This window comes from Python bivittatus, unplaced genomic scaffold, assembly GCF_059951505.1.
Source record: "Python bivittatus isolate LINGU-HERP-01145 unplaced genomic scaffold, Pbiv_v1 ctg000690_np1212, whole genome shotgun sequence".
NCBI classification, from domain to species: Eukaryota; Metazoa; Chordata; class Lepidosauria; order Squamata; family Pythonidae; genus Python; species Python bivittatus.
The window spans coordinates 9,235,505-9,250,315 of NW_028277096.1; the positions used below are offsets into that span (position 1 = coordinate 9,235,505).

Below are 14,811 nucleotides of genomic sequence, written 5' to 3' on the forward strand. Positions count from 1 at the left end.
GTTCTGGAAGTTACTAGAGATGCCCCGTCTGTCACAGCTGCTGCTGGATCTCTCCAAGGATTCTGGAGTGAAACCATTCGTTCCAGAGTTTCAAATGTCTCATTCTTCCCTAAATAGAAAGGGAAGGGGGGTTTGTACATTTTGGCAGGGTGGGCCAAGCGCCACACTCATTGCATTATCGCCTTGAAAAACTCCATTGTTGAACTTTGACTAAGACTGATGTAAAATTTGGATGTGGGGTTCCATGAGTTCTTTAACTGCATTGTTTGTGCCCAATTGAAAACCAGGTGGTTTATCTGGAAATTAGCCCCTCACCCCTAAGGTCTTGCTCACTGTGCTTTGATCCTTGGCTCTTGACTATTTCAATGAGCTATATATATCCCTCTATCTAAAGTCCAGGCAGCCATACTTATTAGCTTACTCCAAGAGAGAGGGTGCCTGCGATTAAGTGCTCCACAGGAAAAAATCCAAGTTGGTGACTCTCTCAAGAACTGGGAAATTGTGCAAGGTAAGGAAAGGGGAGCATAAATGGGGATTTAATAGCAAACAGGATAGCAAAATAACAAATAGCAAAACCCAGGAGAATACAGTATGTTGCTTGAGTGACAAAGACGATTGCAAGTGTATGTGTGTAGATATGTGCACTGAGGCTGCATTTCTTTTTCTTCTCATCAGCAATGACAGGTGATTGGGACAATTCCCAAAGGCATCTGAAAATTGTCCAAATATAGTTACCAGAGGGCATAGATATTTTTTCATTTGCAGCTAATGCAATAAAGATTCTAATGTGGGGCCAGAAATATGAACACTGCAGCCAGTGAAGCAGTGCATTAGGGTACTGGAATGGGAGCAGAGAGATGCAGGTTCAACTAATTTGACCCTTTGGGTCAATCACTGTCTCATAGTGATTTCACAGGATTCTGGTGAAGATAAAATGAGAGAAGCCTTCTTGAATATGATCATCCATTTCTTAAAACAACACTTCTTGTTCATTTAATGAGAGCCAGCCTGGTATAGTGATTAAAGGCACTGGGCTAGCAACCAGGAGACCGTGAGTTCTAGTCCTGCCTTAGGCACAAAGCCAGCTGGGTGACTTTGGACCAGTCCCTCTCTCCCAGCCCTAAAAAAAAGGCAGATAAACCACTTCTGAAAAATATTGTCAAGAAAACTGCAGGGATATGTCACCAGAAGTCAAGATTGAAAAAAATGTTTACTTATAGGATTTATACTCTATTTTTTCACCAATGAATAGACCTCATAAATGCATGAAGACTTGTATATTATATAAACTTTCTTCAATCTAAAGTCTACTTCTTTGGATACATGAATTATATATAATTATACATAATGATGTCCAAATATAATTAAGAATTTATTGATGAAAATGGATGAGACCTATGAAAGAGATGCAGATAGGGTTAGGTGTTCTTTACAAAGTGACTTGGGCACAGTAACAAAAATGCCAGAATATCCTTGAATGTTGTCATGAACAGTGCAGTTATTAGAGATTCTTAGAAAGAAAGCCTACTAGGGAGCTGTTGCCTAGAGTATAACAAAGCAAATAAGGGTTATATCAGTTGCTCCCCAACTGGGGCTCCCCAGATTTTCAAACTACAGCCCCTATCTTCCCCAGCCAAGAGTAAGAAAGACTGTCAAGGCTACGAATCTGGCAAACCATGCAACCCCAAGGTATTCTGACATGAACTGTATGGGAAATTGTGATGTTGGGCAATTCTGGCTCTTTTTCTGCAATTAGTTTGAAATTGGGAAGTTATGATAGGACTACTAAATCTGGGACTAAAAACTCTAGAGCAGGGTTCCTCAACCTTGGCAACTTTAAGATGGGTGGACTTTGACTGGGGGCTGGGGAATCCTGGGAGTCGAAGTCCACCCGTCTTAAAGTTGCCAAGGTTGAGGAACCCTGCTCTAGACAATCACAAGATGGCAACAAAGAGTTAGAGTTATGCATCTTTTTGCTGCCATCTAGTTGCCATTGGATTATTGCACTCCAGATCTGATAGTTCAATTATGGAGCAATAATAATCCTCAAAATTCTCCCACCATGGATTCTGGCCCTGTCCATTTTGAAGTACTTCCACACAAATCATGGTGCGGGCCTTAATCTGACAGAGATTGCATAGTCCCGATTTAGGAATTTACTGGCTGGTTCTTACAGCTGATTACATTCCAATCTGGGAATGTTTCTTTATCTGCACTTTTATTACCTGAATTTTATCTGGAGTGCACCTAGAACGGAGAAAACTCGTCTGATTTTCTCTAAAAGCCCTACTGCTGTACCCAGGAAGGCTTACTCAACCCATTTTACAGGAGGTTTTGGTCTTACACTTGGACTCACTGTGCTTTCTAGCTGATCCTTGCATGTCTTCCCTTCCCTCCACCCCACAGAGAATCTTAAGGAATAAAGGACAGAATAACTGCCTAGCATCGTTTCCTTAGTAGTGGTAGGCCTGTGTGACTGGAGACATCCCTAAAAAGATCTGTTTGTTTCTTTTCTAGATGGCGGACCCTGTGCAGCTGAAGGAGGAAGGGAATAAGTACTTTCAAGGCAATGATTATGAGAATGCTATTAAAAGCTACTCCAAAGCTCTTAAACTGGCTAAAGAGCCATCACTCCAAGCTGTGTTATATCGAAACCGAGCAGCATGTTTTCTGAAAAAGGTAAGGAAATGTTACGGAGAGGCGAGGGAAGAGTCTTCAAATATAGAAAAAAGTATGAGAAAGGTCAAGAGTCCACAATGTAACATCTCTAGGAGGCAAGCCGCCTGATATACAAATGGTACTTCTACCCCCAAAATGCCATTATCTCCCAAGAGAATCCAAAAGTTGCACAAACTTTTAGTGGTTTGGCAAGATCTCATGAGATTTTGACAACTTCTCATGAGAATTCAAGAGATTCAAGTGGTCTGATCTTCTCCACTTGATGTTGGATGTTACAATGGCAATGCTCACTAGAGATTCAGACAGTTGAAGTCCAGCACATCTAGACGGTTAGGGCTGTGCCAGTTATTTGGCAATATATTTGAAAAACAGAGCCATCAAACTGGAAGGTATCTTAAATGTCATCTAGTCCACATCCTGTTATATAACATTTTGATGTCAGCCCTTCAAGTTAGACCGGACTAGGAAACCAAAGTCACATGGCCAATACTAATTTTATTATAAAGCTATAGTAACAGAATCTTGTAAGTCTGAGTGTGTTTCTCCCCCATCCTCCCATTATCTTTGTGTGAACTAGTGGGGGCTGGTCTAAGACATTTACCTATGTTAGATTCCTGCCCTGGACTCCAGTTTATTTTATCTGACCATTGCCTTGGCAGCAGCTCTTTCTCCTATCCCTCAAGGCCATTCCCTCTTCCCTCTACATTTACATATTAAAAATATTTCCTTTAAAAAATTATCACTTATAAACCCTAAAGATGGGAGACACTTTTTAAAAGCCATATTCACCATCATTTGCATAGGAGAGATTGTTTCTTCCAGGAGGATGCCTTCTGGGACTCATGCATCATCTCAAAACAAAAGCTGGCATGTGGCTTTAAAACAATTAATTTTCTTTATGCAGATTTAATCATTGAATTAATCAGATGATCAGAACAGCTGCAGCAAAACTCAATGAAGATTTTTTTTCAGCTACAATTTTATACTTACTTAGCTGTGAATAACCCCTTTAAAAGAATGCTTAATTCTGAGAGAAGATGCATAGACAAGTACTCTAAATCAGGAGACTAGTTTCCAAGGCCTCTATATTATCTACTAATTTATTTGACAGTAAGTCCCATTGAACTTCAAGGGGCAAGAACAGAATTATTTATCTGAGCCCTTTACCCATTTTCTTCTCATTCCATTCTATGAAAATTTTAAATCAATCACCCAGTTAACTATTTCAGAAATTAATAGGAAGCTGGTCAGCTAGACTGTTTAACAAATTCATAAGCATGAAAAAGGACTCTCATATATAGATACTGATTGTCCTGTCAGGCAGTCAACTTTCAAAAGGAAAAATGAAGAAGTGCAAAGGACTGGGGAGGGAGAGAATTTAGTTCATGTCAAACTAGAATGAATAACCCATGAGCAGCCTTCTTAATCACTAATAAAAATTCCTTTTTCTTTCAAAAACTCAGGAAAGTTATGCTCAAGTGGCATCAGATGCAACTAAAGGTAAGTTAAACTCTGGCTAGGATATTCTGGATGAAAAGATACTTCATTAAGATTTGGATATAACCGATAGTTGAGTTTTAATCAATCATTTGAAGCTCCTGCTGCAGTTTCATGAATCCAAGAGAGAAGATAAGTGTCTATACTCTGTAATACAATACATAAATTATAGAACAACTTAGTGCCCACCAGATGAGGACTATCTCATACCTAAATGCACAACTTTGTTTAGCCTTTGTGTTTCAAGTCAGGGGCTTCATGCCCAAAACAGGGGTCAGGATGAAGAAATAATACCTTGGATAAAATATAATTTTGATTTGGTCTACGGTACATTTGTCTCAAAGCTGGCAACACATGGGCATGGAAGCTAGGCAGGGTCATAGAATTCAAATTACTTTTCATTAAGTACAACTAATATGGTTGCTCTACATTTATTTAATAATTTCCCATCACTTTAATACTACAATTTGGTGGCAAATTTTGGAAGGACTCCTGGGGCCACACCCAAAGCTTTGAGGGTTACATGCAGGCTTGGGGCTTTGGGTTGTATTTTCTTGATCTAAGAGGCCACCTGTCTTGCTATGAACTTGGCCAATAATCAAGATTTGCTTATATTTATTACAGAGTGGGAAAACAAAACCAATTGGTTCTGTTCTTCCCACTCTGTTACATACATTTCTGCACCCTATACTAGTATTGCACTTGGATAGGTAAAAAAAAACATGTAACAACTAGATGAGATAGAAATAGATGGAGCAAGAAGAGGAGCCAGATGCAACTCTTCTCTTAGTAAAGCTCCCACCATGGCTGCTGTCAGATATCAGCTCAATTTTGCTATTATTTTCCATCTAGCCATTGAAATCAACGCTTCTGATATTAAGGCTTTATACCGACGTAGCCAGGCTCTGGAGAAGCTGGGAAAGTTGGATCAGGCCTTCAAAGATGTCCAGAGATGTGCCACCATTGAACCTCGGAACCAAAGTTTTCAGGAGGCCCTTCGACGTCTGAGCACTAACATCCAGGAGAAGGTAAATGAATGGCAGGCTTGACACACAGATCAGCTGATTGGTCAGACCATTTCTTTCTTGTGTTGGAGGTGGATGTGTTCTGTACATTCATGTGAGTGGTCCTGAGAGCAGGAATCTGACCCAAGTAATAGATGAAGCAGGTTTTATAATTACATCAGAATGGAGATTTATTTATAGGAAATAGACAACAGGGTTAGGCAAAGCCTAGCATGTATCTAGCTACGTCCTATTAAGAGGTGAGTCCAAGAACATTTGCTCCGTGCATGTGTGCCCGGAAAGAAAGGTAGAAGGATAGGACCTCATCTTAGCAGGCAGTGTCATAGACAGAGAGGCCACAAAGTAAGTCCTTAGCTCTCTGGTTACTCCCTACTGTCTCCTTGTGAAAAGCCAGTGCCACTGAATTCACACTTCCAACATCATATCCATGGCCAAATGCTACCAAATATTCCAAGGAAAGTACAGTGTGAATCAGAAATAGGCAAAAGATAGATTGGAATTTACTGGTAGATCCTTGAATGATTTGCTGTCTGACCATTCTGGATCTGGCAATGCCAAGATCCACCAGGTCTAGAGTGGGGGAATCAATTTTTTATCAGAAAATTTCCTTGTGCATAATTTGTCAGCAGTTGAATGTCGTGATGGGTAGGATCAGGACCAGCAATAGATGGAGTCACACTCAAAGCTGGGCTGACAGCACCAGTGCTCATAATTCCACAACATTTACCAAGGTTGCTCAGACTGGAAGCACATCGGCCAGTGCTGTGGGAGGAAGGTGAGAGGGCCTCTTAAGAAGAGTAATGCAATGCAATACAATTGCTTCATTTCACCCTTAGAAATGAGATTTTTTTTTCAGACTAACTTCAAAAGGGTGTTTCATTTGAACCTTTGTTGCAGCAAAGGACCCATTTGAAGTTTCACACACAGTTTACTGCTAGCTCTATTCTCGTAGCTAGCTTCCTTCAGGTAACTCATAAGCAGAGCATGATCTTCTCCAAAGCCTGTGCTGGCTTACAAAGGTTTATTGCACAGCTTGATGTCCTGCAATCCTTATCTACAAAAAACAAAGCTAGAAAAACCTGAGGCCTGCTAATTTGATCAAGAGAAGACCAGCTCACCAGCTGGGAACTAATCCCTGTAATCTGCGATCCCCAAGGAGACTGCTCAGAGGAAGGAGGAAGCTGTGTTGCTTTCTGATTCCTCCAAGTGAAACTGCTCAAGTGTGCTGGTTTCTTGCTGCTGAAAATGGTGATCTGCACAGCCTCCAGCAGAAAGGAGATTTGCTTCTCTCTCTGTCTCAGCCACCCTGAGCAGGACCCCTGGGAGAAAGGGAAATGACGGAGGTGTGTCTGTCAGCATGTATGTAAACAAAAATGCAAGCAACAAATATCTGGCACCATGGTACCAGCAACTAAGGCAACCTTTGGACCCAAAATGGTTGTCCACCCTAGCTTACTATTTTTGAATACAGTGTTCCCATTTAGCTTTCATAGCCAAAGCCATGTCTTAAACCTTTTCCCCATTTGCCCAATCCTAGTTTGGCAGTCCAAAGTACTACCCATCCTATGCCAGTTAATTCAGAAATTGCACTACCAATATCAACTGTTTAAATCTCCTGCAGAGCTGCAAACAGAATATTGTCTATTGGGGATTCTTTGAGTCTGGATTTCCTATGGTTTTTTTGTTTGTTTTTGTGTTTTTGTGTTTTTTTGAGTCCCACAAGTTAGACTCAATGGCCTATAAAACCCCTGTAATCCTCTGAATGCTTTTTGTCATCTCTGGACAGCCAATATTGAAATGAAAATTCAAATAACTGGGAAACTCTAGAGCAGTGTTTTTCAAACCTGGCAACTTTAAGATGTGTGGACTTCAACTCCCAGAATTCCCAGGCAACATGGAGAATTCTGGGAGGTGAAGTCCACACATTTTAAAGTTGCCAAGTTTGAAAAACACTGCTCTAACACTTTAGATCAAGCCAAATCCCCAAATGCAAGAGAGTTCTTGGAGGGTTGGCACTCTGACAAATGAGCCATTAGCAAATATATTGAGATGAGCTCCAGTCATAATCAATCAAGATAGGAAGCAACAAAAGGTCAAGGAAAGGGACAAGTGCATCTTTCTTTACCACGCACTTATTAAGCAACACCCAGGTAAGCAGGAGCCAACACTAGATAAACAGGAACAATCAAGGAAGATTCAATACAGGTAGTCCTCACTTAACAACAGTACAGGTAGTTCCTGAGTTAAAAACGCCCAGTTTACAGATGACCCATAGTTAAGAATGAAGCCTACTGTAGCAAAATTTGAGTTAAATACACAATGATTCAAGTTAAATACACAATGGTTTGAGTTCATTACACAATGCTACTTATACAGTATTATACAATAATACTGTTCTGGCTTACGTACAAATTCGACTTAAGGACAGACCTTGGGAATGGAATTCGTTCTTAAACTGGGGATTACCTGTAATTGGGACCAGAACTTCCGTCGCTAAGCGATGCAGTCATAAAGGGCAACATCACGTGACCATGCCGCTTAGCAACAATAGTTCTGGCAGTCCCTGATTACTGTCATTAAGCGAGGACCACATTGGTCATTAAGCGAGGTCCTCACATGATTGCGACTTCCAGCTTCCTGCCAGCTTCCCCATTGACTTTGCTTGTGGGAAACTAACAGGGAAAGTTGCAAATCGTGATCACGTGACCACTGCGATGGTCAGAAATCCAGGCTGGTTGCAGGGTGCCCAGATTGCAATTATGTGACCATGGGGGCACTGTGATGGCCAGAACTTCAAAGACCGGTTGTAAGTACCACTCGTTCAACACCACTGCAAGTTCGAGTGGTCATTAAATGAGGACCATCTGTATTCCAGTCAGGGCTAGTAGGACAAACTGTCATATAAACAGCCAGCAAACTTCCCTCTCCCATCCACTGGTGATGTTACCTAGCCCAGTGATGACAAGTTTGCAAGAGGAAAAGCAAACTCAAAGATCACCAAGAACCCAACAAAAATTAAATAATGTTCTCTGTTCTTTCCTTTGTATTTGATATAGTTACGGGTTCAGTTCTCCACTGATGCCAGAGTGCAGCAAATGTTTGAAATCCTCCTGGATGAAAAGAGCGAGAAAGAGAAGCGAGAGAAGGTGAGATTCCTTAATGGGAACTATTCCTTGCTCTCTTTGACTTTGTTTGACTAAGGGAATGGTGTTTTTCCCACTCTCCTGTTAATTGGCTGGAGGGGGAGCCCTCATTGGCTCATAGTGCTCCCTGCCTCTACTCAGCAATCCAAGGGCAGCAAGGGTGAAAATAATCACATACTACAGTGTACAGAGTAAAGAAGATGCCCTTGACAGAAATAGGTGAGATCCATTACCAAAGCAACAGGGCAAAAAACATGGCTTAAGCCCAAGTCATGCAGAAGGCACAGAAAAACATCTCAGACAGAAACCTCCCTAATTCACAGGAGTATAAGTGAGGGAGGAGATAAAGTTCTGTCAGACTTGCAAGATTCTGTTACTATAGCCAATCTTAATAAAGGTAGTTTAATCTTCTGGCGACAGAGCCAGTTTGGCGTAGTGGTTAAGGCATCAGGTTAGAAATTGGGAGACTGTGAGTTCTAGTCCCATCTTAGGCATGAAGCCAACTGGGTGACCTGGGGCCAGTCACTCTCTCTGAGCCCTAGAGAGGAGGCAATGGCAAACCACTCTTGAAAAACCTTGCCAAGAAAACTGCAAGGACTTGTCCAGGCAGTCTCCGAGAATTGGACACAATTGAACGGGGAAAAAAATCTGGTGAAGGTAATTTCTTGGTCTTGTCTACATTGTGGGGTTGACACATAGCCAGATTCAAAACAGTTACAGGAACTGGGGAGTGGAAGCAGGGAAATTCAGGTCATATTGAAACACGAAAAGCCATTGGATGACTTGGGCATCTTGGTCTTTTTCAACCTCACCTACCTTATAGAGTTATTATGGACTTCAAATTGGAGGAGATGTTATACCACCTTGAGCTCCAATCTAAGCATTCATTCAATAAAATGAAATAAATAATGGTAGGTATCTGAATTTATGGTCCTCCTATTCCTTTGGCTATCTTTTTAAAATCAGGCTGCAAACAACCTCATTGTTCTTGGCCGAGAGGAAGCTGGAGCAGAGAAGATATTCCAGAACAATGGCTTGAATTTGCTTTTGAAGCTGATAGAAACTAAGAATCCTGAGCTGATCCTGGCAGCAATAAGGACCCTTTCAGGGATGTGTGCAAGGCACACAGCACGGGTAAGAGAGAAACGTGTCTTGAAATCTCTTTGTTGTGTGGATTGGCTTCAGGTCAGCAGGAATAAAACAAACAAAAAATGAGTTTTTCCAGAGCACTCATGGTGTCATGATCACCATCTTGACTTTTTTGACCCTTATGGAAGCCTCTGGGTCTCCCAGAAGCATTATAAAGAATGCACAAAATAAAATTTGCTCCCTTTGCATAATATGTGGCAAAAAAATCAGATCTGGTAGCACCTTTTCCAACTAACAAATTTTATTAAAAGGCATAAGCTTTCATGATTTGTCTTTTAATGATATGCGCTATTCAGAAAAGATGCTACCATGATCCTTCTGATTTTTTGCCACCACAGACTAACACATTGTAGGAGCTCTTCTCCTACAACGTTTCCATAGTGTGTGTGTATGTGTGTGGGTGTATGTGGGTGGGTGTGTGTATGCATGCACACATTGCAAAACTCAGCAAATTCGCTGTGGCATATGCATGAGAACCCAAGGACAGATAATCAAACAAAAACTATGTTGTGTTCCTTACTTTAGGCCACTGCAATACTCCACATGCTGGGGATCGACAAAATCTGCTTGTGGATGTCCATAGATCATGAAGAGATCTCGATGGCGGTCTCCAACCTGCTGCAAGTCATCACTGACTCTTTAACTGGAGAAGGCAAGAAGCAAGAACATGGGAAGGAGGATGCCCTGGTGCTGGGTAATTATCATTGGAGGGTCCTGCCAGCCTTGCTAAGAGGTGGTGGTCTTTCATATGTGATCTTAAAACCCTTCGTTGAGCATGGAAAAATGCAGGGAGACTCTCAAGCTTTTGGGGAGGCCATGAGGTGCATACCCTTGGAAGTAAACTTGGGGGCTGAGACCTACTGTGGTCAGGGCCAGAGCAAAAGTGATCTGTTCTGTCCCTTCTGTGATACCCACTTTTCTCTCATCCCTAGCAGTGGCAGAAAGGATTTTGTGTGGCCCTCCTTCTTACTGATGTTATTGCTTGAGTGGAGGCTGCATCATTTTGCCTACTCTATTCTGGCTCCAGGGGCCACTTCTGGCTGTTGCCACCATGAAGGTAGAACAGGACTCACTACCAACATTGCTATTGCTTTGCGGCACTGGTCAAGTACCAGAATCTTAACTGATTGCTCCCTCTTTCATCACCCTACAATGTTAGTTGTTCCAGAGTTGTTATGGAGTTGGGTGGCTTTATAAATCGAATGAATGAATGAATGAATGTTCTTCCATGCCTGCAACCTACCCATCTGTACTAGGCATGGATTTAGCACTCTACAGAAAGCTAGACCTCCATTCAGAAACAGTACCAGATGCAGGTTTAGCACTGAAAAACACCTAGAAGTAGCCCAACTGACAGGTCACAGGTGCAGAGCATCTCCTTATTTATTTATTTATTTATTTATGTATGTATTGTATTGTATTGTATTGAATTGTATTTCTCCGCTGCCCATCTCCCCCACAATAGGGGACTCTGGGCAACTTACAAAAAACATTAAAACTATAAATACATCTAAAACACATAAAACATCCAAAATTTAAAACAATACTAAAGAAAGGAAGATCCAAGCAGATGGCAAATCAGGCTGTGGAGAGCTGGCCACTACGGGGCTAGCCATCCCCCTGCTTGAAGTATTCCCTCCCCACCCCAGGCCAAGTGGCAGAACCAGGTCTTCAAGGCCCTTCGGAAGGCCAGGAGGGAGGGGGCCAATTGCACCTCCGGGGGCGGAATGTTCCAAAGAGCAGGGGGTACCGCAGGGAAGGCCCGCCTTCTGGACCCCGCTAATCGAAGTTCTTTTACTGAGGGGGTCCGAAGCATGCCCTCTCTGTGTGATCAGGTGAGACGGGTTGAAGTCATAGGGGAGAGGCGGTCCCTTAGGTAACCTGGTCCCATGCCATGTAGGGCTTTAAAGGTGATAACCAACACCTTGAATTGGACCCGGAAGCAAACTGGTACCCAATGCAGCTCACGGAGCAACGGTGTTACATGGGCCCTTCTTGGGACTCCAAAAATAGCCCGCGCAGCCACATTATGGACCAGCTGTAGCTTCCGGATAGTCTTCAAGGGTAGCCCCATGTAGAGCGCATTGCAGTAGTCTATCTGGGAGATAACAAGGGCATGAGTGACTGTTCGAAGGGCATCCCGATCCAGGAAAGGGCCTTGCAACCTGTTGGTCTGGCAGCTTGACAGATAGCTAGACATAGACAAATATGCCCGTCTAAGTACCTACATGCCCTTGCCCCAACCCCTCTCCACTCCATATTAAAACTGGTGGTTCTTTTCCTGCCAGTAGGCAGTGCTTAGTAGAAGGGGAAATGAAACCAGGGAAACCACCAATCCCTTTCCATAACCTGCCCAGCAATAAAACAGTATGTCAGCACCAGTCACTCATCTATCAGACTCATTGCTATGGCAGAATAGAGCTCAGCAATCAGAGAAGCAAATTTTAAGTCTACATATATCTGTTGAAGGACTGGTGGATAGCTCTTTAACAGGTCACCACCACCTGGTGACCACCTGGTTCTGTCCTTACAATTTACATCAGCACCAGAACACACTGACAGTTCCAATGGCCCCACCTTGATCACATACCCAGCCACTGGTTTGAACAATTTTATGCTGACCCTTTCTGTTCTGGAAAATAACAGCTTAAATGGTTTTTCAGCTTAAACCAGTATTTCTCACCCTTGGCACCTTTAAGATGTGTGGACTTCAGCTTCCAGAATTCCCCAGTCAGCATGGGTGGCTTGGGAATTCTGGGAATTGAAGTCCACACATCTTAAAGGTGCCAAGGTTGAGAAAGTATGGCTTAAACACTACATGCAATATGGTCAATCCGATGATGGTGATGGTGTAAACATTACATGCAGTATGGTCGATCTGATGATGGTCAATCTGATCTGATGACAAGAGAGATGATTTGATGTAATGGTCAAAAGCATTGCACTGGAAACTGGAAAGCTGTAAGTTCTAGTCCTGCCTTAGACATGAATCCAACTGGGTGACCTTGGACCAGTTGCTCTTACTCAGCCCTAGGAAGAAGGCAAGGGCAAACCGCTTCCAAAAATGTTGCCAGAAAACCTGCAGGGACTTGTCTCTATAGACACCAGGACTCAGGACTGGTGGGAAGACACCAATCTTTTTTTTTAATGTGGCTTGAGCAAAATCCCCCATAACAAAGGCTACCAAGAATCCCTAGTAAGGGAATGTTTTCACTGTTTCTTTCTATCTCTTCTCCTCTGTTCCATACCTCAGCAGACTCTGCAATGGTGTCAGCTGGGTTTGGCAAAGATCTGAACTTATTAAGGACAAAACGGTTTTGAAATTATGGGAAAGATTATCTGAAGTTAGGCTAAGGCTAAGTTAAGCTGGCTGGGGAATTCTGGGAGTTGAAGTCCACATCTCTGAAAGCTGCCAAGGTTGAGAAACCCTGGGCTAAGGAATGTTTAATGCCCTTTTCATTTTGTATAGACTGTGGAACTGGATTTAGGAAGACCTGACTTCAAATCTGCGTTCAGCCTTGAAGCTCCTTGTCCAACATGGGCCAGGGTTAGGGTTAGGGTCAACCTTTATCTACTCCACTAGTGAAGGAGACCAAAAATAGCCCAAAGAACTACACAGACCTTAGTACCCTATTAATATTATGGTACTGTGACTATCATAGCTTCTCCCAAGAATTCTGGAAACTGTAGTCTGGCGAGAATAGTAGATACTATTCATAGTCACTGGGGGCTGCTTGGACCTCTCAGAGATATTTCAGTTTTCTTTATGATTTTTCAATTTCTTCTAAAATAAATTCAGCGTGTTTGTATAGTTTTGCTAGTGGAGATATAAAAAGCACAAGCTCACTGAGAAATCATTTAGCTACTTTCTCCTTCTTCTCCCCTCCTTCTCTTCCTCCTTTTCGTCTTCTCACAAGTAGGTACAAAGGGACTAGGGTGATTTCCAAGTATTAGTCTCCTTATTTTATAAAATAAATTTTATTTAACATATAGCTTTTAATATTTATTTAAATTATAGCTTTTACTTTAAAAAAATCAGTAACTATATTGGTCATACTATATTTTCTAACTGTAATGCAACAATTCCTTCTCTATAAAAGTCCTAACTGCTCCTTTACTCCCCCTTCACGAAATGACTATAGGAACAATTTGCAGCTCCAGTTATTTCTGGTATAAAGTCAATGAAAAATTAACCGTTTCTCATTATTGGACCTGGAAGCTGCTCTGATTCACCATAAATTATTATGCAGTTTGAAAGCCAGGGGAAAATCATTTCCTTAAAATAAGCAAGCTGGCTCCCGTAGATGTTTACTCCCATAGAAGTTCTAATTTAAATAATTTTGCCTGATGCTGATTTCTTCTTTCTTACAGACACGAAAAAGGATATGAAGGCAATCATCATCCATCTTCTAGACATGCTTCCCAGTAAAAAGGTATCTGGACAAGGCCGGGACCGGGCTCTCAATTTACTCAACAAGAACATACCAAGACAGGACCTGAGAAACCCTGACAACAGTCGCACTATATTTGTAGTTGACAATGGTATGTAATGCCTTGATGCAGTTTCTCTCTCCCATGTAAGGTTATGGCTTTATCCTCTGGATCAATGCTTAGAAGTCACTGGGCTGAATCTGCTTTCTATCAGCCAATCAGTTCAAAAGATCTATCTCCCGAAGGCCACAGACCTTCAAAACTTTTTACCAAACTAATTTTTAGTATGATAGGAGAACATTATTAAATGCATAACTGGAAATTCACTGTAGGCCCTATACTCCATATTGATTCATTTTAAATGTAAATGAAATGAAGTCAGATTTAGCTTTTGTCCTGGTCCCACCTGCTCAAAGTTCAAGTGTGGCCCTCAGCCCAGAAGTTGTGCAGCCCTGGCCTAAATGAAAGCTGAACTTGAATTTGCTTGATTTTCCCTTGCTGTCTTTGCTTAGCACATCCTTGCACTTTGCTTGAGACAGAGCCACTGAGACTCAGTACAAAGGAGGTCACTCCATATTATATCCCTTAGCTACCCACTTTCATTTGCCAATTGCACAAGGCTCAGCATCCAGTAAAGGCAAAAGCTTCTGCCAATATTTCTGATGCTATTCACACATCAGAGAAGAAGGCATTAAAGAGATTTTCTGCTTGTGTCTTGTAGAAAGCGTAATCTTAAATCCAGAATTTTACAAACCATTGGGTGGAAAAGCCCCTGGATGATGGATTGAGCATCCTAGCAAATTGAGTAATTCATCCCGTTAACTTCTTTCAACTTTGGGTCCCCAGATGGTGCAGAGCAACTTTCATCATCCTCAATCAGCCTAGCC

At 42.0% G+C, this 14,811-nt stretch overlaps 1 protein-coding gene across 1 annotated transcript in view; it reads left to right on the plus strand.

Moving 5' to 3' along the window:
• The first annotated feature begins 369 nt into the window (after positions 1–369).
• Positions 370–14,811, plus strand: part of UNC45B (unc-45 myosin chaperone B) — a 28,380-nt gene continuing 13,938 nt past the window's right edge. The window contains exons 1-8 of the mRNA XM_007436159.3: positions 370–508; positions 2,518–2,679; positions 4,143–4,179; positions 5,029–5,204; positions 8,258–8,347; positions 9,311–9,478; positions 10,019–10,187; positions 13,865–14,035. Of these exons, the coding sequence (XP_007436221.1) occupies positions 2,518–2,679; positions 4,143–4,179; positions 5,029–5,204; positions 8,258–8,347; positions 9,311–9,478; positions 10,019–10,187; positions 13,865–14,035 (973 nt within the window). The 5' untranslated portion in view covers positions 370–508. The remainder of the gene's footprint in view (positions 509–2,517; positions 2,680–4,142; positions 4,180–5,028; positions 5,205–8,257; positions 8,348–9,310; positions 9,479–10,018; positions 10,188–13,864; positions 14,036–14,811) is intronic.